Source organism: Cervus canadensis, chromosome 32 (assembly GCF_019320065.1).
Source record: "Cervus canadensis isolate Bull #8, Minnesota chromosome 32, ASM1932006v1, whole genome shotgun sequence".
NCBI lineage: Eukaryota > Metazoa > Chordata > Mammalia > Artiodactyla > Cervidae > Cervus > Cervus canadensis.
In genome coordinates this window covers 36,178,825-36,202,634 of record NC_057417.1, presented here as the reverse complement: position 1 = coordinate 36,202,634, position 23,810 = coordinate 36,178,825, and the positions used below count along the sequence as shown (strand labels likewise).

The following is a 23,810-nucleotide window of genomic DNA, read 5'->3' as shown; positions in this document are numbered from 1 at the left end:
TTTTAAATACCTAAGATAAAAGAGCATATACTTGCATTATGTAATAATTCATTGTCTAAAATAGAAATGAACTTAAGTATTTATTTTAATAAGAGTTTATTACCTATTCTATATATTGAGAATCTGTGAAAGTGTTACTTAAAAAAAGAATTAAATGGTGGGAACACTTCAGTAACTGACCAAGCCCACTGGCCTTCACAAGTCAGATGAGGGGTGGGGGCCCAGCTGCCTGCCCGCCCCAGCAGCCTGCAGACCCGATGCCTCAGCCCCGGTGGCTCTGCCCTGCTCAAGGGAGCGAGGGTACCTCCCCACAGGGTTGATGACCCCAAGCTCTGGCTGGGGGGTGTCTCCAGGTTGCAGACCCCATGGGCAGGTGCGTGCTGTGGAGACAGGTGACATTATCAGTAAGGAAGCCTGATAGCGCAGTCACAGTTAGGCTCCGATGGGTTTAACCAGGGACTGAGACACCATCATCGTCCTTGGGTAGTGGGTTCAGCAGAAGCACTGAGACCCTGAGGTCTTGACCCCCTGCCTTCCAACTACCTGCAGGCCCCCCACCCTCTTTCCCTCACAAAAGAAGGAAGCCAGGCAAGAGAGCAGAGGCCTCAGGCAGGGGAGTGAAAGGGCCAATTTAATGAGGAACTATCAACTGAGACTGGCCACGGTTCACAGTGACAGGAGGCCATGCAGTGGCCGTGCAAGACCAGGAGGGGGCGGCAGGATACAGCGGTCCACGGGAGCAAGTTCACAGACAAACCCTTCAGGAAACAGTGTGTGCTCAGGCCCAGGGCAGGGCTGGTGGCCACCGGGGCACCTCTGCCACTTGTGGCTGCTCCTTCATTGTCCCCAGCCTGTCCCCAGTCCGGCGCCACGGCTGCTCCTGCTGCAGCGCCTGCGGTTGGAGCGAGAGCAGTGATGGCGAACCAGCTGGAGTGCAGGGCCCTGTGGGCACTGGGAGGGCCCGTGGAGCGTGCACTGCAGAACCCAGAGGGCCCGCAGGGAAGCCCCGCTCTGTCATCTCTGGTCCCACCTGGCACCAGGCAGAGGCTGTGCCCACATGTGGCAAGGACACGGTACAGCCAGATGGCTGGGCTCCTGGGCATTCCTTCCAGCCCCAGCAAAGGCCGGGCTTCACAACAGTGTGGATGAAAGGCAGCTGGGCAGGGGCCAAGGAGAATCCCTGCTTGGCAAGCTAGGGTCCAGTCCCTCACCCCATGGCCTGCAGGCGTGCTGACCTCTATTTACCCCAGGTGATTCCTGGGCACAGTTAAGAATTCCTGAGTTCTGAGGGCCAGAGTCATTCCTTCTGACCATCATGCCTGCCTCTAGCATCCACAAACTCAGGCCTGCCTGGGTCCATCCGCTACTCTCAGCCCAGTAGATCAGAAACGACAGTGGCTATGGGCTCAGCCCCACCGCAGGCCCTGGTCTGGGGAACCAGCCGCGGCTCTGGCTGCTTTTGGTCCCAGGGAGACTCTGGACCGAACCTGTACCTGGTACAGAAATGGCGGAAGAAACCCCAGCAGGGAGGACCATGTGAGGAGACCACTCCCTCTTGTCTTCTTGATCACAAATACCTAGCACGCCAGCAGCACACAAGCTCAGTGCCAGCCCCCACCACTCGCTGACCCTTGGCCTGAAATCCAACAGAATTTTTGCCACAAGAGTCAGATACTCAGGGAAGGGCAAGGCGAAGAGGACAAGACTTCCAGGGGAGGACCAGTGGAACGGCTTCCACCCCCAAGTGGGAGCAGGGAAGTGAGCCACTGAGTGCGGGGGGCGAAGCACGGGGGCCAGACGGACAGCGGGGAGTCCAGGCCCAGCCCGTCAGCACAGGCGCTTGTACGTGTAGATGTAGGCCTTGCAGCTAGGGCACGTGTGCGTCACATCCTTGAAGTCGTTGATGAGGCAGGGGATCAGGCAGCAGCCCAGGTCACACCTGCATCAGGAGAGACGGGGGCCTGAAGAGCAGGGGCTGAGGGCCCGGCCCCCTCCAGGGCAGCAGAGGTGGGCGCAGCCCCACCCCGCGGGTGCCTGCACCACCTACCCCATGAAGCAGCAGAAGAAGCCCAGCACGAAGTTCATCAGGCCGATCTCGTAGGAGATCTTGGTGGTGATGGCCTGCTGGCAGTGGGGACACACCGTCTGCACAGGTGCGCCCTCGAAGATCTCTCCCTGCAGCACTGTCACGGTGGTGGCAGCCCCTGAGGGGACCAGGACCGTGGCCGTGTGGCCCCCAGGGCCAGCGTAGGGCCCAGGTGGGTAGGGCCCCGGTGGGTAGTAGCCCATGGGTGGATGGGGACCCGGAGGAGGGTAGAAACCTGGAAACAGAAGACAGAGCAAAGGCGGGTCACTGGCGGGCCGGGCCGCTGGCCCCACGGGAAAGGTGAGCACAAAGCCCCGAGCCTCCAGCACCCAAGGACATGAGCTTGGGGACCAGGCCCTGGGCCCGAGTGACCATCGTCCTCCCAGCCTTTCCTGGTCTCTGTCCCAGAGGACAGAGAAGCTCCCTGTACTGTGCTCTTGGGCACCTTCCCGTGTCTCTGCCCTTAATTAAACACCCTCACAGCCTGCCCGCCGAAAGCACAAACTAGCCAGGTTCCTTTCCGTCTTACCTGGAGGCATGTAGGTGCCGTCTGCGTTCACGTGTGGAGGGATGAAGCCGGGCTGGGGTGTCGGGTGACCGGGCGGCTCGTAGGGAGGGGGGCCGATGTCTGCAGGGGGCAGCGACATGCCCGGCGGGGGCTGCATCACAGCTGGGGAGGTGCGGCCTGGACGGGGCGGGGGGTTGGGGGGGAAGCGCAGAGGCTTACTTGTTGGAGGGGCGCTGCTCCAGGTGCAGCTCCCAGCAGCTGGCAAGGGCATGGGACCCTACCTGGCGTGGGCGGAGCGCCACTTTTCTCCTCCAGAAGGGGGGCTGTGGGGCCCCCAGGATAAGGAGGGGGAGGATCATTCGACATCTTCGCTGCTTCTCCCGGGCCTGGAGGAGAAACCAGGGTGCAGGCTGGGCCCCAAGCTACCCGCTGCCCCCGGACACAGAGCCTTCCGTGGCCCCCGCAGGCGTCCCTTGCTCTTGGCCTCAGGTCACCTTCATTCGTCCCCCCACACAGATCTCATCGCTTGGCGTGGGCCGGGCCGATCCTTCGGCAGCACAGACTCAGCTGCCCCCAGGCCCTGGAGATGCCCCACCACAGCCCAGAGCCACCATCCTGCAACCTCCAGAAACACCAGCCTCAGGGGTCACCCACACTTTTGTGTGGGAGCGAGGGCAGGGGCGTGGCCTGGTGAAGGGGGCAGAACCCAGCAGCTTGGGAACCTCATCTAGGGTGTCTCAAGGGGAGGCCGCCTGGGTCCTCGCCACCCCTACCCTGAGGGAGCACCAGGCTGACCTCCACGCCAGGGCCTGCCTGTGGAGGGCTGGGCGACACTGTACCTCTGATCCCAGGTACTCAGAGGAGACAGGCAGCTGAGGCTCCTTCCACCGCCGGCCTGGGCGAACACGCAGGGCTCTGGGAGCTGTTTCGGGGGGAGACCCACAAGCAGAGCCCTCAGCACCGGGGCAGAGCTGGCCCTGGGCACGTGGCCCCAGGCAGCCACACTGCCCTGGCACCACTGCCCAACTCGGTGCCATCCCATGTCCCTACCCACGCCCAAGCTCCCCCTCCCCTCCCCACAGCTGCAGTCCCCCCAGGACCACAGCCGGTCCTCCATCCTCTCTCCACCAGCCCGAAGCAGCCCCCGCACGTCCACATGCCCTGCAGGAAGCAATGAAAACCGAGGGCATCTCTCCACAGCAGTGGCACAGTGGTGTGGTCAGGGAGGATGGTGAGAAGGAAGGAGGCGCTGTCTGTCTGGGGACATACTCTCCCTCATTTCCTTTGCAAAGTTCACTAAAAGCACCTGCTGCTGGAGAAGCAGGCCACCTTCCCGCCCTGGGTCTGCATTGTCCCCTTTAGTAAGACACTTCCTTCAACTCTCTTCAACAGCATGAAAGCTCCTAAATTAGTAGCATTTTAAAGTGAGACTTTTTAACTGAAATAATGTGAACTAGGAAAAAGAGCTACAGGAATAGGGGGTCCCCAATATTGTCACCCTGCTTATTTAACTTATACGCAGAGTACATCATGAGAAACGCTGGGCTGGAAGAAGCACAAGCTGGAATCAAGATTGCCAGGAGAAATAGCAATAACCTCAGATAAGCAGACAACACCACACTTATGGCAGAAAGTGAAGAGGAACTAAAAAGCCTCTTGATGAAAGTGAAGGAGGAGAGTGAAAAAGTTGGTTTAAAGCTCAACATTCAGAAAACTAAGATCATGGCATCTGGTCCCATCACTTCATGGCAAACAGATGGGGAAACAGTGGCTGAGTTTATTTTTTGGAGCTCCAAAATCACTGCAGATGGTGACTGCAGCCATGAAATTAAAAGACGCTTACTCCTTGGAAGGAAAGTTATGACCAACCTAGACAGCATATTTAAAACCAGAGACATTACTTTGCAAACAAAGGTCCATCTAGTCAAGGCTATGGTTTTTCCAGTGGTCATGTATGGATGTGAGAGTTGGACGGTGAAGAAAGCTGAGCACCAAAGAACTGATGCTTTTGAATTGTGGTGTTGGAGAAGACTCTTGAGAGTCCCTTGGACTGCAAGGAGATCCAACCAGTCCATCCTAAAGGAGATCAGTCCTGGGTGTTCATTGGAAGGACTGATGTTGAAGCTGAAACTCCAATCCTTTGGCCACCCCATGCAAAGAGTTGACTCACTGGAAAAGACCCTGATGGTGGGAAGGATTGGGGGCAGGAGAATGGGGATGACAGAAGATGAGATGGCTGGATGGCATCACCGACTCAATGGACATGGGTTTGGGTAGACTCCAGGAGTTGGTGATGGACAGGGAGGCCTGGTGTGCTGCGATTCATGGGGTTGCAAAGAGTCGGACACGACTGAGCAACTGAACTGAACAATCCTGCTGAGGGAGAGGGAGCCTGGAGTCAGTCAGTTTAAATATTAAATGTAACAAACCAGTGGCAGGGCCAGAAGGACTGAGTCCAAGCAACAAAAGTGAAAAAAGATAAAATCAATTTCATCAAAATGTAAGATTTGTGCTTCTAAGGACACCATCAAGAAAGTGGGAAGACAGCCCACACAATGTAGGAGAATTCTTTCAAATCAAGTATCTTAGGGACCTGCACCATTTAGAATACATAAAGAACTTTTCTAACTCATTAACAGAAAAGATGACTCAGTTTTTTAAAATGGGCAAAAGGATGGGAACAGACATTTCTCCAAAGATAAACAAATGCTCAATAAGCACATGAAAAGAACCTGAACACTGTGAGCCAAAAGGCAAATCAAAACTACAAGGTACCGCTTCCTACCTACTGGGATGGCTAAGATGAAAAGGACAATAATGAGTATCATGTAGAGAAACTGGAACCTCTCCCCCACCCCACTGCTGGTGTAGCTGCTCTGGAAGACAGTCTGGCAGTTCTTCGAGAGTTACCCAGCAATTCCACTCCTAGGTATATACCCCAAAGAACTGAAAACTCATGTCCACACAAAAACCTGTGCAAGAATGTTCAGAGCAGAATTACTAATAATAGCCAAAACGTGTAAACAACTCAAGTGTCCATCAACGGATGTTGTAAAACTGGAATGACGGTTGCATGATTCTGTGACTATACTAAAAACCACTGAATTGCACACTTTAAAATTTTTCAGCTGAGGCATGATCTTAATTCTCTGACCAGGAGTTGAACCTATTCCCCCTTGCACTTGGAGCACGGAGTTTTAACACTGGATTGCCAGGGAAGTCCCTGAGTTGCACACTTTAAATGGGGAAATCATATGGTATGCAGATTATTGTACGTCAATAAAACTTATTAAACTGAAGGAAAACACAACTGCCCAACCTTATCACCCTAATGCAGCCAGTCTCTGCCTGTCCCTGCCAGTCTGCACAGGCAGCTAGGTTTTTATATAGTTGCTGTTGTGACAAAGTTAAATCCTTTTAACACTGTGTCACGTATATTTCCTCTATCCTGTAAGACTCCATGTTCATAGATTTTAGTATTTCCAAAAAGGGGCCCATCCTTGTTTACTTGACCAATCCCTATTAAATCATTTAGAAGGTTCCTTGTTACTGTCATAAAAACACAGCAACACCTTTGACTAGTGCTCTTTCCCTTTCTTGGATTATTTCTTTGGCCTAAACACACCAGAAGTGAGATTATTAGGTCAAAAAATACATTTCATACCTTCTGGTGAAGGATGATGCTGACTTACAGTGCACACTTTGAATACTGTTAATCACTGATCTGTAATGTTAAGATGACACTTGGTTTCGTTTGTCTCCTGCATCAGTAAGAAGGAAGACACAGCCCCCGGCGTCGCTGAACCTGGGGCAGGCACTGCTTCCCCCCAGGCCCCGCCGCTCCTGTCTCCTCTCCCCTCCACACCCACCCTGCAGCTGCCTTTCTAAGCCACGGCACAGCCTGGGGGGCAGGCCCCTCTGCACCTATGACCAACACAACCTAGCACAGAATATTTCAGTCACCCTAAAGTGAGATTCCCCAGTGGCTCAGCGGGTAAAGAATCCGCCTGTGATGCAGAAACGCTGGGGACGCAGGTTCGACCTATGAGTCAAGCAGATCCCCTGGAGAAGGATATGGTAACCTGCTCCAGTATTCTTGTCTGGGAAATCCCATGGACAGAGGAGCTTGGTGGGCTACAATGCATGGGGTCCAAAAGAGTCAGACACATCTGAGCGCACGCACACACAAAGTGGGATGAAGCCCATCTCCATGTCTGTCTGTCTTTGGACCCATTTCCTGCTGCAGTCTCATCTCGTCTTCCCCAGAACAGCAGGTGCTGGGGGCCTCTGGGGTGGGACACAGGGCCAGGCACTTTCTGCAGAGCCCAGTCTCCCCACGTCCCTGCGTGGAATTAAAAGCACAAGACTTCCGGCCCCGGGAAGCAGCCCTGGCATCCTGCTCTGCTCCCAGCTCCTCCTCATTCACTGCAGCGCGCGCGGCTGTTGAGCCAGGGCCAGGGCCTGGCCAACTGGCAGCAGCCAGAGGCAGCCTGGGGTCTCCCCGAGGAAGCCGGGAGGGTCTGGGCCTGGGCCAGCAGGATGCTCTCCTCCCTGGCTCCATCCCCTGCTGGAAACTCCATTCTGTAGTCTGAGCCGACAGTATGAGCACTCTGCACGGGGAGGGTGCCGACCCTGCCTCCGGGGTCCCCATCCCACACAGGACCTGCTGAGGGAACGCCAACCCCATCTTCTGGAGGAAGGCAGGGAGGGCAGCGTGGGGCTGAGCTCCGTCCGCACACACATGCAGGTTCCTGGAGGATGAGGAAGGGCATGGGGCTGAGACAGAGCCAAGGGGAGCGCGGCGGCCAGACGGAGGACGTTCTGACATCAGCTCCGCCAGGGTCGGCTGCAACAGCCGTTCTCAAGTTTTTTGGTCTCAGGACCCCTTAACCCTCAATTACTAAGGACACCAAAAAGATTTTGTGGATTATACCTAACAATACTTACCTTATTAGAAACCAAAAATGAGGAACTGTTAAAAGTATTTGTTCATTAAAGAGATTAACTCATTACATGTTAACAAAAATTTAAAATAACTACTTTCCAAAACAAGATTTAATAAGAAGACTGGCATTGTTTTACATTTCCACAAACCCTTTACAAGTCTGGCTTAACATCATTAGAAAGTCTACAAATAACAAATACTGGAGAGGATGCGAAGAAAAGGGAACCCTCCTACACTGCTGGTGGGAATGTAAATTGGAGCAACCACTATGGAACAGTATGTAGGGTCCTCAAAAAGTGAAAAATAAAGTTGCTAAATGAAAGAAAAAAAAGAAAAATAAAGTTGCTAAATGATCTAGCAATCCCACTCCTAGGCATATATCTGGACAAAACTATAATTCAAAAAGACGCATGCACCCCCATGTTCACAGCAGCACTGTTCACTATAGTCGAGACATGGAAACAGCCTAAAATAAACCTCCACTGACAGATGAGTGGATGGACAAGATGTGGTGCATATGCACAATGGAATACTACTCAGCCATAAAAAAGAATGAAGTCAGGCGATTTGCAGCAACATGGATGGACTGAGAGATGATGGCACTAAAGGAAGTGAGGATAAATACCATATGGTATCACTTATATGTGGAATCTAAGTGAAAGTCGCTAAGTCGTGTCTGACTCTTTGTGACCCCATGGGCTTTACAGTCCATGGAATTCTCCAGGCCAGAATACGGGAGTGGGTAGCCTTTCCCTTCTCCAGGAGATCTTCCCAACCCACGGATCGAACCCAGATCTCCCACATTGCAGGTAGATTCTTTACCTGCTGAGCCGCTGGGGCATCTAAAATATGACACAAATGAACTTACCTATGAAACACAAGCAGACTTACAGACAGACAGAACAGACTTGTGGATGCCGGGGGAGGGGGGCCAGGAAGGACGGAGAGTTTGGGATTAGCAGATGCAGACTATATAGAAGGGATAAATAACAAGGTCCTACTGTAGCACAAGAACTATATTCAATAGCCTGTGATGAGCCAAAGAATATGAAAAATAGTGAATATGTATGTATAACTGAATCACTGCTGTACAGCAGAAATTAACAGTGTTATAAATTAACTATGCTTCTATAAAATAAAAAAGTCTGGCTTAAGAGAGGGCAGCTGGATGCCTGTATCTGCTTCTCCATCCAATCTATTGTGATGTTTTGGATGAAGTATGAGAAAACCCAGCCTCCTACAGTAAGCAGCTGGAAAGGAGGGAGGGACTGAATAGTCTTTTCAGCTTATTGTGGATATTCTTCAACACCACACCCAAACTTGACAGTTCTTAAAGATTATCTGCAATATGGAATACGAATCTTTCACAACAAAATTTTCCCTATTACACTGAAAAAAATCACTGGGCTACCTTGTATTTGGAATGGCTCTTTTACACATGGCTGGTTTTATAACAGCATGCCTGGGGGGAAAATTCTGGTCCACATTTATGAGCCTGATTATGTAGATCTGGCAATGTCAAGGCATCTCACTATATGCCCCTCTCAAAAAAAAAAAAATCACATTGTTAGTATCGCCACCAATCCCATCAGAAAAGTCTTTACTACTGGGAAGTTGTCAAGCTCACAGCAGCAAAAACAAGTTTTCCAAGATTTTAACATTTTCACTTGAAAGCTCAAATTTTATCACTGGCAACAAATACAAAAACAAAAGGTCAGTTGTTTTCCTTGCAGGCTCACCTTGTCGGCTGAATCCCCAAGTCTGAATAACTGGAGTCTGTGTGTCAGCTGTTATTTTAAGTAAGTGTGGAGCGCCATGAAAACACCCGCTGAGTGGCTGGGCTCACAGCTCCAACAGCTGCACCCGTGCTTCCCCTGAGGGACCCAGCATGCTGCATGCGCCTTCTCTCATTTCACCACACAAAACGTTAACGTGCACCCAAGGGTCCAGCTAATACACTCAAGTCATTTTTACTGCTGCTGCTTCAGTGAAGCCTGCAGGAACACAACCACGACAACCGCTGGCGCAGCGGTACCACACCGTGAGCTAAGTCCCACTGCTGCGGCACCGCCCCTTCGAAGGCCAACGTGATGGAAACAGAATAACTTATAACCTCCAAGTGTCCTCATAAACACGCTCTGACCTTCAGCCCCTGGAAGATCACAGGGAGCCTCCAGGCGACTGCAAGTCACTCTTCAAGAGCTGCTGGGCAAGAGGAGCCCCCAGCTGGTAAGAGGGTACCTGCAGGCAGAGCAGGTCAGGGCTCCACAGCCAGAGGGACCGAGAGGGGACCGTCCCAGGGGGCCTCCGAGCGGGTGCTGTCACTCCAGGGATGTGCCTGCTGCCACACGCACCAGACTAGTTCAGACGCAGCTCTCCCACTGTGCAGCGGTGTGACCTCACTGAGCCTCAGTTTCCTGTCTGTAACCACACCTACCGCTCAGGGCTGGAGCAAGTTTTATAGTAAAGACATATGCGAACTGCCCAGAGCAGTATCTTGAGGCCTCGCACACAAGAACACTGAATAAATGACCCTGGTTATCGGGGTTGATTACTGTGAACAACATCCAACAGGAAGGAAAACAACACAGGCACTGCTGCCTCTGCCTCAGCAGCCTCTGGTCCCCCAGCATCGTGGGCACCGGTGAGCCAGTCCAGCCTTAGGGCCTGGCCCGCAGAGGTCACTGAGGCCTAGCAAGTGGAGGCCAACCTCAGGGCCCCTGAGATGCCTTCTGGAAAGGAAGACAGCCCAGCAGTCCTCCTGAAGGGCCAGTGCTCTTTCCCAGCAGCTGCCCTGGCACTCCATGGCTGCAGTGCCCAGGGAAGGGTACTGGGCCTGGACCCTGGCGTCCACCTGGAGCCCTGGAGGCAGCAGCTGCAGGGCCGAGTTTCCCAGAGCTGGGCCGGCCTGCCGGCTGCTCCAGGAGCTCAGCCCACAGCTCCCACAGCCACCGCACCACGATGCCAGCTGGCCCTGGAGGGCTCCTCTGTCCCCGGGAGGCAGGTTCTAGGAAGCTGGCCAGAAGGGCTTGGGGCTTTGCCGGGAAAACAGAAAGGCAGCTTTATGCCTTGTCTTCAGCTCCTACCTGCTGAACCAAGGAGGCGCCCACTGCTCTGTGAGGGGTGGAGGCCCACGGTGAAAGCCAAGCACCCGGGGAGGGGGGGCCCGGGGTCCGAGGACGGAAGCACTCGGGCCCTGTGAGCAAGCAGACCTTCCTGGAGGCCTGACCCATGCCGTCCACACCCCCCCTCGGTGGGGGCGTCCCTCTGCCCGAAGGCTGCTCACCAGGGATGGCCATTGGCTCCCGGGGCAACGCCACGTAAGCCTCCTGTTCTCGCAAGTCCCGAGGGGCAGGCTGAAGGACAGTCTGTGTGGTGGCCACTTAACAGAAGCCCCTGGAGGGGATGGTCCTTCTTTTGGGAATAACCAGCAGTCTGTTGGTGCTGACTGCTGTGTAGCGCCTACTTCACGCTGGGCACAGGCTGGGAAGTGGCAGGGAGTGAGAGGCTTGGTCCTGCCTTCCAGAAGCTCACAACTGAGTTAAGGAGACTGGAGTCAAAGACACACCCCAAACCCCAACCCCAAGGACACAGCGAAGACCAGTGGTGCATGAGAAAGTATTCTGTGAAAGTATAGGCGGACCAGACTCTTTCCAGAGATCAGGAGACATATCTCCAAGCGAGCCGGGTGAGGGGAGGAGGTGGGGTCAATGCGGGCCGAGGCGGGGACAGGGACAGTGGCAGGACAGTGTCACAGGCCTCAGGAAGGAGGCTGTGCCGGGGTGGGCAGCCAGACAGCAGCCTGGAGCTGTCAAGTCTCAGGGCAGCCTCAGAGGCACAGGCCCAGGGGATGCCCTGCAGCGCTCAGACCTGGGAGCCGCTGAGGAGCAGGGCAGCAGTGCCTGTGTGAATTTGCTCTCAGCCCTTCTAACGATGGGTGCCCATGTGGCTCAGTTCTGGCCAATGAGTCACACAGGTCACAGACCTTCTTGGAAGGTGCCGAAAGGGAGCCGCCCCACCAGGAGATGGACCCTGTGCCCTCTGGCCCTCCTCCTGCCTGCCGCCAGGAGGCTGAAGGCTACAGCCCCGCAGCCACACTGACCACGAGACAACCTCAGGAATGGAAGCCGTGCTGAGGACAACTGAAGGTGCCCGGGCCCCGGACGACCATGGAGACAGCATCCCGGCCCTGACCGCCTCCCCTACCCTGCAGTGAGAAAGAAGTGCACTTGTTTTCACCAGTTATTTTGGGTTTCTGAGTAAATGCAGCCAGACTCAACCTCAGTATCGAAGGGAAACAGAGAAGTTGGTTTATAGCAATTCTCAACCTACAGCAGCCAGAATCTACTCGTGATTGGTACATTTCCAGTTGATTATTTTAACAGGGAAGGAAAACAAGTACTATTAACAATAAACAGTGCTCCCTGGGCCTGAGGCTTTGTAAACAAGAGGTCCCTCCCTGAAAAGCTCCCACAAGGACTTCCGGAGGCCTTGGCTTCCTCTAGCCCACACTGCCTTACTGAGTAGGCCCCGGGGCCACCAAGTTCAGCACCGGTGGGACTGGAAATCCGGAACTCTGCCCCTTTTCCATTGTCCTTCCTGATAAAGGCAGGACAGAGAGACAGCCCAGACAGCATCACTGGTGGCTGCGAATCATTTCTTCATCTTTACACTTGAACATGGGTGTATCTGATGCCTTGGGAATTCTAAACACTTCAAAACGGGCTAAAGACATGGAAAGGACCAGACAGCAGATCTGGTTTTCCCATCTGGCTGCTCTCCTCACCAGCCCCACACGCTCCTCTGGGATGAATATCACAGCTCCACGGAGCTGATACATCAGCCTAAGCCAATGGCCCCAAATACCACAGCCTGGGCCCTTCCTGGGGGAGGCAGGAGCCCTGATTGGCACAGGTCAAGCTGAAAGTGCAGACGCCTCGCCTGCTAGTGCCCAGGCACTAGGTCCTCCCCATCTGGCCTTCAGAGGCCTTCAGAGTCTCCGTCTTCCCATCTGTGAAATGGCAGTAGCCACCCCAGACCCACAGGGTTGTGTCAATGAGGTCGTGATGAGAAGAGCAGGCAGCACTGTGTCCCACAAACACAAACAATACTTTGCAGATATACAAACAGCTATATTTATGGAGCCTTGGCAGAGCGTGGGCAAGGAAGTATACAATTAAACAGAAAAGAGAGAATATGCTGGTTGCTCTTCATTGGAAGGAAAATCAAACGGCAGACAGGACTCCAAGAATGGTCTGGGCTAAAAAAGCTGTAAGACTTCTAGGAACCATCATGATGATGACAATAATAAGCACACGATGTCCGCCACTCTGAGGCTGGTTGGAGCCGAGGCAAACCAGTCTGACCCCCCGGGACAGAGGCACGGGGACCTGGGCCACGGCAGATCAGATCGGTGCACACAGCTTTTCTGGAGGATGACCCCACTGCCTGTACCTTCTCCCACATTCAGTCCATTTCGAGGCACCTGTCCTCGAGGCAAACGCAAGGACGGGCTGCCCCCCACTCATGAGCTGTAGCCTCTACTTCAGTTTTGTAGGAATTTGGTAACACCAGTCAGTTCTCTGTGCCAAGTCCCTTCCCAGTGCTCTAGTGAAACTGGGGGGATTCAGACCCATGAAGCTGGGACACAAAGACCATCCAAGGTAGTTCCAGGTGGCACTGGTGGTAAAGAATCTGCCTGCCAAGGGACTTCCCGGGAGCCCAGGGGTTAAGACTGCGCTCCCAATGTAGGCAACATGAGTTCGATCTGTGGTTGGGGAACTAAGATCCCACATGGTGCACAGTGAGGCCAAGCACCCGCCTGCCAATGCAGGAGACGTAAGAGATGTGCATTTGATCCTGGGTGGGGAAGATCCTCTTGAGGAGGGCATGGCAACCCCCTCCAGTATTCCTGCCTGCAGAATCCCCACAGTCAGAGGAGCCTGGCAGGCTACAGGTAGTTCCAGCCTTGGACACCCTGCCTGGAGAGCCAGCAGAAGATCACCTGGCAGAGGGGGCGGGTGAGAAAATCCCAACAGACAGATGCATGAGCAAACTGAGACAGGGCCTGCCCGAGACATGAGTGGAGCGATCTCCTCCTGCCCCCGAGCCCCCCACCCCCACCCCCCGGCAGGACCAGGCTCAGGAGCTCAGTTTCTGCTTCTACCGCTGGCACTGAGGAGGAAGTACAGACAGGAGGGAACGAGGAGCCAGGGCCAAAAACAGATGCAGCTGCAACCACGACTGAGTAAACAGGACAGCCGCACCTGCTGGATAGGCAGGGCTCGGTAACCAGAAGGCGGACTAATTTTAGAAATGCGATGAGTCTAAAGAACCAATGCTTAGGCAATCAGAGTGGAATCTTAATGGAAGCCAGCTCTGTGCCCCACTATACCACCACGGCGAGCTGATGCAAAATGGACAGCCTTGGGGTTGACTCCTATTTTAACTGGTTATCTCAGATCAAGACACACCAGCCCGATCCAGGAAACAAGTTCTAGGCCCTGAAGTGCAGCCCAGCCACATGGCCACTATAAGGTCCCCTGGCTGTTAAGAGTCTTATTTTGGACACAAACGCCTGCTGGCCTCACCAGCCCAGGCGAGGAGCTAGGCCTGCAGCCAGACCTTGCCCAGGTCCCCCTTTTCTGTCGGGGAGAAGTGGATCTCTATACTCCTGAGAGAAGGCTTTGCCTTTCTGCCCTCATGAGCTCTAAGGTCCTATATGCACCCCTCGGGAGCATCTCTGCGTCACCCAAGTCCCTGTGTTGCATTGCAGGCAGTCTCACTTCTCACACTGGGCACCGCTGGGAGGAGAACGTCTGCCTCAGTCAGTCCAGCATGGCATGCTTCTAGAGGTCACCTGGATGGAGTCAGTGAAAAGAAAAAAGCCCAAAGCCAGCAGACTAGTAATTATTCCTGGGGTGGGACCTCACCGTTCCAGTGGTAAACAGCCTCTGAAAGGGCATGCGGTGAGAAGCTGTGTACAGGCTGACACACAGCAGTCCAGGGACACACTCTCCAGAGGAGACATCCCTACATGCAGCAAGGGGCGCCCACACGGCCGGCACTGACAATCCCCAGGGGCTGGTGTCCAGGACAAGGACACGATGTCCACAGAGGTGAAGGGGAGACTGGGAAAAGCACTCTGGGAAATGTGAGTGGGGACCAAATGTAACCAGCATTTGAAATTACACTCCATGAAATAGTACATGGAAGCTTAACTAAATTCCTGTCACTCTAAATGGACATCTGACCTGAAGAGCTGACCCGAGGCATTTGGAACAAAATTATTTTGGATCTCCTCTTTGAGGAACTGGGAACTCATGTTATATCTGGGGTTGCCTTATTTTTGGCCATGTGTGTACTCATGCATCTAGGTCACCTTTCAGGCTGAAGTGTCTCTAGGGATCACCAAGTCCAAGGTATCAGCTGACATACATTGGGTCTTCAGACATTACTAAGCGCCCACAAAGGCAAGCCTGGACTACTCATCAGGCTCTTTTCTAAGGCCTGAAGATGAGGAAACAGCTGTCGACAAACTGGTGGGAGAGGGGCCATAAAACAGAAACTGGTAAAATACATTAGTAGGTCGGCTGGTGAGGCCTGCCACGGTGGAAGGATAAGCAGGGAAGGGAGGGCTTTTCTGAGGCGAATCTTCAAGCAAAGACAGGACTGAGGTGAGAAAAGAGCCTCCCCCAGGGCTGGCCCTCATAGCTCAGCTGGTAATCTGCCTGCCGTGTGGGAGACCTGGGTTTGATCCCAGGGTTGGGAAGGCACGTGCCCTCCTAGAGGAGGGCACAGCAACCCACTCCAGTACTCTTGCCTGAAGAGTCCCGTGGACAGAGGAGCCTGGGAGGCCACAGTCCACCGGGTCACAGGGTCAGACGCGACTGAGAGACCAAGCACCAGAGCGGCTCCACACAGAGGACTGGAGCTCCACACAGCCACACAAGGGGGTGAGGTGGGGGGTCCCTGCACTGTCTGGGATGTGAACGTGGGTCCCTGAGTCCTGGACCCTACAGCTTGGCCCCCACCTCCAGCAGGCACAGGTTCTGTTTGGCCAGTGTGACTGGGACCACAGAGAAATGGGTCCCAGTGTGGCCCCCACGCTCTCCAGGAGGGGCAGGCAGACAGATGACCTGAGCTCAGAAACCAAGGCCAACCCCGAGTACCAGAGCTGAGAAGTGGTCACATGAACAACACGGAATTCCTCTGGTTCTGGGATTAGCCAACTGTATTCAGCAGAGCCATTACTACCCAAGTTTGTTTATTCTTTCTTTCAAGTGACAACCTGCTTGAAAAGACTTAAGATTCTTTACTCTTTAATTCAGCCAACACTTCACAGGCCTCTCCATGGAGGCCACTCACTGCCCTGGTCCCTGCCCTCAGAGAACTGCAGATGGAGGTGAGCTCGCACTTGAGAAAAACTTACAAAAGATACTCAGCAAAACCCAAGGAGACCTGTGACGGCAGGTGCTCCAGGTGAGAGAAGGGTCGGTCTGTGGGTGAGGGCCCTGGGAAGGCTTCGAGAACCAGATGAGCCCTAGGTAGGCCCTGCAAGGTAGTGGCCTGGGCTTCCAGGACTGGAACTAAGAATCACTAGGAGGAAAGAACTGTGGTCAAGGGCCCAGCCTCCCCAGGCAGGCCGGCAGCTCCTGGAAGGCCGGGGTAGTGCCAAGGGTCAGTCTCTCCATGGCCCCAGGCAGCACATCAAGTATCAGCTAACAAAGTGATACTCCAGGCAGGAGCTGTGCCCCAAGCCCTGCTTCAGGGAGCGGCACCCCAGGCCCCAAGATGGATGTCTGGGAGGTGTCCCAGAGCTGTCTGTGCCCCTAAACCCTGATCTGTAGGCAAGCCAAGTGAACACCAAGGTTCAAAGACCTCTCAGATCTTATCTACTGGTCAAGGTTTAAGGTCAAGGTTCACAGGGAAGTCTGGACTTGGCCGTGTGTTCCAGATCTCTTTATCACACTACACTCCAGACACCCCTGACTGTAGCTCACTCTCTTCCAAACAAATCAAACCCTGCCCCCACCAAAGACCCATCCCTCAGCCTCCAAACCCTCTTTCCAGAAAACTGAGCCTCTCCTGTACCTCCCTGCAGAGGGATCCCCTGTCCCTCATTGCGCGGGGCGCAACTCAGCCCCTGGCACAGCGGTGCTGAACAAGCAAGTCAGTGAGGGAAGGCTTCCCATGGGCCTAACCCAGCCCACAGGGCCAGAGCACAGCCTCCATTGAGAAGGCCCGCGCTGGCTCTCCAATAAGTGTGTCAAATATCCAGATGAGAAAAGAAACCCTTTTCTTGAGTCAGTCAGGTCCACAAAGCCATGCTCACAGGGGAGCCCCCATTTCCCTTCAGGCCTGCCGTCTCAGGACTGCTGGGTTTGGGACCCTGCTGTCATTACGTGGCGACCCCGGGCAAGTCACCTGGTCCTCTGGCCACGTCCTCAGCCGGGGGAAGCAGAGGCGCCTGAGCTAGGTCTGCAGCACTGGCACTGAGTACGATGACCAAACACAGGTGAGGGTTCGGCCAGGTGGGCAAGAGCACATACCAAGGGCACACACCACAGACAGAACTTCACTCCTGCTGCCCCCTAAGCTGGCAAGGCTGCTGCTCTTAATGTTCACTTGAACTCTGACAACTGTCTCACTTCTTCCTGAAGTGATAACGTGTTGGAATTCTCCTCAAACCCCACCCAGGGCAACTCTTCCACCCTTCTCGACCTACTTCCACTTTCCCTGGCCTGTTTTCTCCTTGAAGGAAAAGACACAGACAACAAAGCAGATTTGAGTTTGGACTGAATCAAAACTTACTGGACATGTCAACTACAAATTGGCACTTACCAAGAGCACTGCCACCGAGTGAACAATAAAGACATTTGCCATCTGCCTCTACTGAGACTGAACCCCGTGCTGCTATACAACAACCCTTGAGGGAGTTCAGGGTGCAGTGAGGCACTCTGTGCTCCAGGGAATCTGGTGGGACAGGTCTTTAGATAGTTGCTTGTTTTTTGGAACAGATTTTATGACCTCAATCCTTGCATCTCCTCATATCTAGAGAAGCATTAAATCCCTTCTTGATGACATCAGATCCTTATGACTAACAAAAAACCTTCTGTAAATTGAGTGCTTCATGGTGTTGAACTCCCCCTTCACCAAAACCTTATATATTGACTTTCCTCCACTGCCGCTTTGGAGCAGTCTCTCAGAGCTATCTGAGATGCTGCCTCCCAGGCTTCAGTCCTCATTTTGCCCCAAATAAAACTTAACTCACAATTCTCAAGTTGTATATCTTTTTTTTTTAGTCGACAGACACAACACGGACCCAGCATGTTCACAGTTTTTCCTGGCCCCTCATGACACCTCCTTGGAGTAAGAATGGATGGTCTGAACCACCCAGTGAACAGACCAAGTGAGAGCTCATAGCACCCACAGATCAGGAGCACCAGAAAAAGTGATGAGACATGTTTTCTGGAAAAATGAAGCCCTGGAAAGGCAGATGCTTTGTAGCTTGGAAGTGACAAAAAGGCCTCCAGTGTGGGCTGTGGAGTGCGGACAGTGCTGGTCCCAGGACCCTAGCATTGTCACCGGAGACTGATGACACAGAGAAGGAGAAGCAGTAGGTCCACAGGCTCAGGAGCTGACAGATCCTGCATCTCCTCGCGTGGGTGGCCCTCCCAGGGAGAGAGGCTCTGCCTACCAGCCTCTCCAGCTAGGTGCCCCCTGCAGCAACAAGTTACACCACAGCCTCTACCACCTTCAGGGGAGATGTGTCTTGAAGGATCCAGTCTATGCAGGGAGGAGGAGACTGCAGGCCTTTGTGGGATCCTAGAAACCAGCCCATTTCCATGCTGTGCACTCCACTTCCAAGTCTCTTTGTGGGGGCACAATAAGCCTCGTGCCACCGCTGCCAGCCTCGCTCTCCTCCTCTCTCCTCCCCACTGACGGCCGGTGTCCTCTGCGGTGCTGCCATCGCATGCTGGCTGCTCACTGGCACAGCTGCTTCCCTTCTCATGAGGGCAGAGACGTCAACATACGATGCCACGACTTTAACTGGCACGCCTCCCTGTGTCCTAGAGGAGTAAGACTATGTCTGTGCCCTTTTAGTAGTATTTCTGAGTGGAGATGAATTTTCACAGGCCCTGTCTCTTCTCGCCCCTTCAGATCACTGAAGAGGGAGGGTTAGGGTTGGTGTCTATGGCTGTGGAATAAAGTACCTGGGCCCAAGGGACTCAGAGGCTACGCAGCCCTGTGCCCCTCGGGCATTAGGAAACACACCGAACCAGCAGGTTCAAACGGAGCAAGAGAGCAGGAACGACTTCCAAGCTGACCACCAGCATCAGTTCCTAACAAGTCTATCTGAGGGACAACCGGGCCATAGGGACACCTTCCATTAGCTCCCCTTCAAAACAGTTCTGTTCCCTGAAGTAGCATACACACAGTCCATGCGTTCGCCCTTAGGGTGATTCTAGAACCACCACGGCCTGTTGTGTTTTTTCAAATCTTTGCAAGAGCACACGAAGTTCTTTCCTGGTTCCAGAGGCCCATCCAGGGTCCTCAGGTCCTCTGGGATGGAAAACAGAAAGACTTCCAAGTATACAGACAGTTAAAAAACAAGGGGAAGAATTCCACGACTACTGAATGCTATGCATGTTTAACCATCTGGGAGGAAACAGATACCCTCAACTCACCCCGATGCGGCGAGATGGTTAGAATGGTGATAAAGTATAATAAAATATTGGACATTCTAGACGGTGTTCTATGGGCGTTCACTGTAAAATTTCTTCAACTTTCCTGTACCTTTGGAATTTTTCAAAATTAAACGTCTGGCAAGGCAGAGCTGGTGGGCCTCTCCCCATCCAACTCTTATCTTAGATCAGCCCTGAGGAAAGGAACAAAGCAATAGAAGCGAGGTCACACTTGCCAGGCATTGCCCACAGGAAACACACAAAACTGGGGAAGACACTATGCTCAAGGTCCTCCACCCTCCTCACTCTAAGACAAAGGTTCTCAGCCCCAAGGGAGCGCGAGAATTATCTGAGGAACTTATTAAGTAGAGTCCTGGGGCACAGCTCATAACTGCTATACCTGAACCTCTGGGGGTGGGTCCCCAATCAGTCTTTTGAACAAAGGCCCCAGTGACTGACGCAGAGGACTTTAGGCCCACAATGGAGAAACTTACAGCCCCTTGCTCCTTACCTGACACCTGTTGAGAGAATACCTGGGAACATTTCTAAAAAAGCAGAAACATGCCTACCCTTAAATGAGTCAAGGGTCCAAACCCAGGCTCGCATGATGCTGTGAGTTCAACTACAACAAGGTCTTCAATGGCATGAGGCTGGGCCCAAAGCCAGGCCAGGTCACTGCCTCCACCCCCCACCTCTAGCACCAGCATGTCTGGCCGAGAGCGGGCGCAGAGATTTACAGATGCCGGCGGGCCGGGGAAGGCGGGGGAGGCAGAGACGCGCGGGGCCCGGCGGGCCTGCCAAGGTCACCACGAAGCCTAGCAGAGGCTTCTTTGTCACCGAGACCCTCCGCCCGAGCCCCTCTCCTTGAAGAAACAGCCCATGTAGAAAACTGGGGATGGGACTTCCCCAAGCTTGCCTGCAAGGATGTGGGAGGCATGATGGCGGGACCCCAGGGGCGGGCCGGCAGCCCCTGGTGCATCGAGCCCGCCGCCCGTCCGGGCCTGGCTAAGGTGTCACCACAGCCCCGCGGGTGGCCAGCCAGCCTAAACGACGGTACGACGTCAAAACCCCAAAACCGCTCTGGATCGCATCGGCGTCCTGGGAGGAGGCTCCTGGCCCGCTGCGCCGCCCCCGGGTCCCTTTACCTCGACAAGCCGACCTCCTCAGGCCGAGAGAACGCAGAGACAGCCCGGGTCCAGGCTCTCGGAGGACAAGACCCTCAGCCCCGCGGGGCTTTGCGCACACACCGCACCACCCCCCGCCCGCCCAAAGGCCTCTGGGAGATGTAGTCCGTCCAGGCCCTTCAGACGCGCTCTGCTGGCCAGCGGGGACCACAGTGGCCAGCGGGGACCACAGTGCCCGGCGTGCACCGCGCGGGCGCCGCGGGCGGGGGCGGAGAGGGGGCTTCGCGGTCGGCGGTCGTCCCTCGCCGCAAGCGCCCAGCCCTGCTCCCTTGGGACTCCGCGGGAAGCCGTCTAGAATGGTCGGGGCGACTCACCGTCGCCGCGGCACCGGCGGCGGCCTCAATAAAGAGAACGACCGCCTCCGCAGCTCGCAGTTGAGCGTCTGTCAGAAGGACGCGGGTAGGCTTTGGGGCAGGGCCGAGGCCCGCGGCGTCACAGTGAGGGCGGGGCCGTGAGGTCAGCTCGGGGGCGTGGCCTCTAGACCGCACGTGACTAGCCCTGCGGGCCTCAGGCGAGCGCTAGCGCTTCGGGCCAGGAGAGGCACGTGGCGGGACCTGGGGGTCGTCAGATGAGGTGACTTTGTCAGGTGAGGTGACTGGAAAATCACGGGAGGTTTCCCTACCGGTGCACCAGTCCCGCCCCTACACTGCCCCTCCAACTCCATATCTGCCACAGCAAAACGCACCTGCTGTCCTTCCAGGCACTTTTGTTCCTTTATTCCACAAGTATTTATTGTATAGGCAATGGCCGTTATGTGGACAAGCCCAGGTGGGAACGATGGTGGTTGCGTGATACGGAGATTCGAAGCAGAGCTTAAATGAGACAACACTCCGTCTTCTCCTTTCAGCTCTCATACTGTTAAGTGTTTTGTTATTGTTCAGCGTGTTAGTAGGCATTTTTAAAAATTAATTAATTAATTAATTTTTTTTTTTTTTTTGCTCGCCCTGTGAGGCGTGTGGGATCTTAGTTCCCTGACCAGGGATCCAACTGGTGCCCCTGCATTGGAAGCATGGAGTCCTAATCACTGGACCGCCAGGGAAGTTCTAGAAGGTATATTTAATGCCATATTCACATTTTTGTGCTTTTGATTGGTTCTGCTTTTTAAAATGGCCCCCAAGCATGGTATTGATGTGCTGTTCAGTTTTTCTGAGTACCAGAAGATCTTACACAGAAAATATTTGTGTTAGGTCAGCTGTGCAGACATGAGTTATAGTGTTGTTAGCCTTGAGTTCAATGTTATTGAGTGAAATGTATATTAAATAAAGTATTTTTAAACAGAAACACTCAAAACATGGTTATGTGTTAATTAATTGATGCAAATATTGTGACAAGTAGCTGACAGGAATCTTACCCTGCATTTCCCTGGGAGCAGTGGTTCAGTACAGTAAGTCCCCTACATACAAACAAGTTCCATTCTGAGAATGAGTTAGTAAGTCCAATGTGTTCCTTAAGTCCAACAAAGTTAGCCTAGGTACCCAACTGACACGATAGGCTGTACAGTACTGTACTCTAATAGGTTTGTAGTACTTTTCACACAAATAATAGATGAAAAACACAAAGAACACATTTTTAATCTTACAGGACAGTAGCTTGAAAAGTACTGTAGTATACTATTTAACAGCTGACATACAGGGGCCGGCATCGAGTGAACAGGCAAGAAGGGTTACTCACTGGAGGAGGGCGGGGGGTGGGAGATAGCAGAGCTGATGGATCATCAGCAATAGGAGACGGAGGGCAAGCTGCAGTTTCACTCACACCTGACATAGATGGCACAGGTTTTGGTTCCTTGCTGGATTCAATTCTATCTACCCTCCTGAGAAAACAATCCAGTGATGTCTGGGTAGTAACTCTTTTTTTTGTCATCATAGATGACACGGTAGCACTGGATTGCATTCTGAATGGCTGCTGCAACCTTTGTGTACCTTTCTATGTCCGGGTTCTGTGCCTCAAACACTAACAGTGCTTCCTCAAATAAGAAAATCCCCGTACCATTTCCTGCATCATGACCCTCTTCTGTTCTTCAGTTACTTCTTCCTCTGTCGCTCCACTCAATTATTTTCACTTTTGTTTCTATTGTTATCTCTTGGTGCTTCTTAGCAGTAACAGCTACATCACTGCTGCTTTTGCGCTTGCTTCTGGACATCCTGGGCTTGAGATAAACATGCTGTACTAGTGTGCTTTACACAGTACTGTACAGTAAAGCACAACCACTTGGAGAGGTTGCAGGCGTGTGACAGCATTTACCAGACACATGAACTGACGTACATGACTGAACGTACAAACACACATTCACATCTTTGAAAGTTCAAAACTTGAATTTTCACATGTAGGGGACTTACTGTATTCACTATTTCAGGATTTACAGTGACTTTTAAAAGAATTTTTATTTTCTTTTTTTCTTAATCAGGTGATTAGGGGTTTAGATATAGTTTATGGTTAATATTTAAATATTTGGTCAATTTTTGTCTTTGGTCAATTTTAATTTACCCAGATGATGTTCCTGCTTTCTTTTTTCTTTTTTTCCCACTCAGAATTGCTTGCAGAATCTTAGTTCCCTGACCAGGGATTGAACTGGGACCCCGGCAGAGAAAGCACTGATCCTAACCACTGAACCACCAAGGAATTCCCACCACTTTTTTTAAAAATTGAGGTATAGTTGATTTTCAATGTTGTTTTCATTTCTGATGTACAGCAAAGTGATTTGGTTATACAATATATTCTTTTTCATATTCTTTTCCATTATGGTATATTACAAGATATTGAATGTAGTTCCCTGTGCTATTCCATAGGACCTTGTTATTTATATGTTTTACATATAGTACTTTATTTCTGCTAATCCCAACTTCCTAATTTATACTCCCCCACCCTCTTTCCCCTTTAGTGACCATGAGCCTGAGTTTTCTATGTTTATTTTACTTTTAAATTTTTGTTTATGGCTGTGCCTCACAACTTGCTGGATCTTAGTTCACTGATGAGGGATTGAATGCACACCATTGGCAGTGAAAGCACGGACTCCTAATTCTCTGGACAGCCAAGGAATTCCCAGTTGGTGTCATATTTTAGATTTCACATATAAGTAATATCGTATGATATTTATTTTTCTTTTTTTTAAATAGTTATTAATTTATTTGACCAGGTCTTAGTTGTGTGGCATGTGGGATCTTTGATCATTGCAACACATAGGATCTAGTTCCCTGATCAGGGATCAAACCCAGGCCCCCTGCATTGGGAGTGGGGAGTCGTAGCCACTGGACCACCAGGGAAGTCCCTGATACTTGTTTTTCTAACTTACTTAATATGATCATCCCTAGGTCTCTCCATGTTTCTGCAAATGGCATTATTTCATTCCTTTTTATGACTGGGAAGTTGCAGCAGCTTTATAGAACATAAATACCACTAA

The 23,810-nt window shown here is 52.7% G+C and overlaps 1 protein-coding gene and 1 long non-coding RNA gene across 4 annotated transcripts; one reads left to right on the top strand and one right to left on the bottom strand.

Moving 5' to 3' along the window:
* Positions 1-79: 79 nt before the first annotated feature.
* Positions 80-20,879, bottom strand: CDIP1 (cell death inducing p53 target 1). 3 transcript variants are annotated; one of them, XM_043456520.1, is made up of 6 exons: positions 20,725-20,879; positions 3,434-3,516; positions 2,876-2,980; positions 2,616-2,771; positions 2,048-2,321; positions 80-1,939 (listed from the first exon to the last, which is right to left on the bottom strand). In XM_043456520.1, the coding sequence occupies exons 3-6, from the start codon at positions 2,958-2,960 to the stop codon at positions 1,828-1,830; spliced, it is 627 nt and encodes a 208-aa protein (XP_043312455.1). In that variant the 5' UTR covers positions 2,961-2,980; positions 3,434-3,516; positions 20,725-20,879; the 3' UTR covers positions 80-1,827. The 3 variants fall into 3 exon arrangements, with proteins under 3 accessions (XP_043312455.1, XP_043312454.1, XP_043312456.1); XM_043456519.1 differs by lacking the exon at positions 20,725-20,879 and adding an exon at positions 20,372-20,538; XM_043456521.1 differs by lacking the exon at positions 20,725-20,879 and adding an exon at positions 20,143-20,325.
* On the top strand, positions 20,544-23,343 carry LOC122433499. The gene is made up of 3 exons (XR_006267111.1): positions 20,544-20,809; positions 21,362-21,460; positions 22,942-23,343. It is a non-coding gene; the product is annotated as an uncharacterized LOC122433499 (long non-coding RNA).
* The last annotated feature ends 467 nt before the right edge of the window (positions 23,344-23,810 follow it).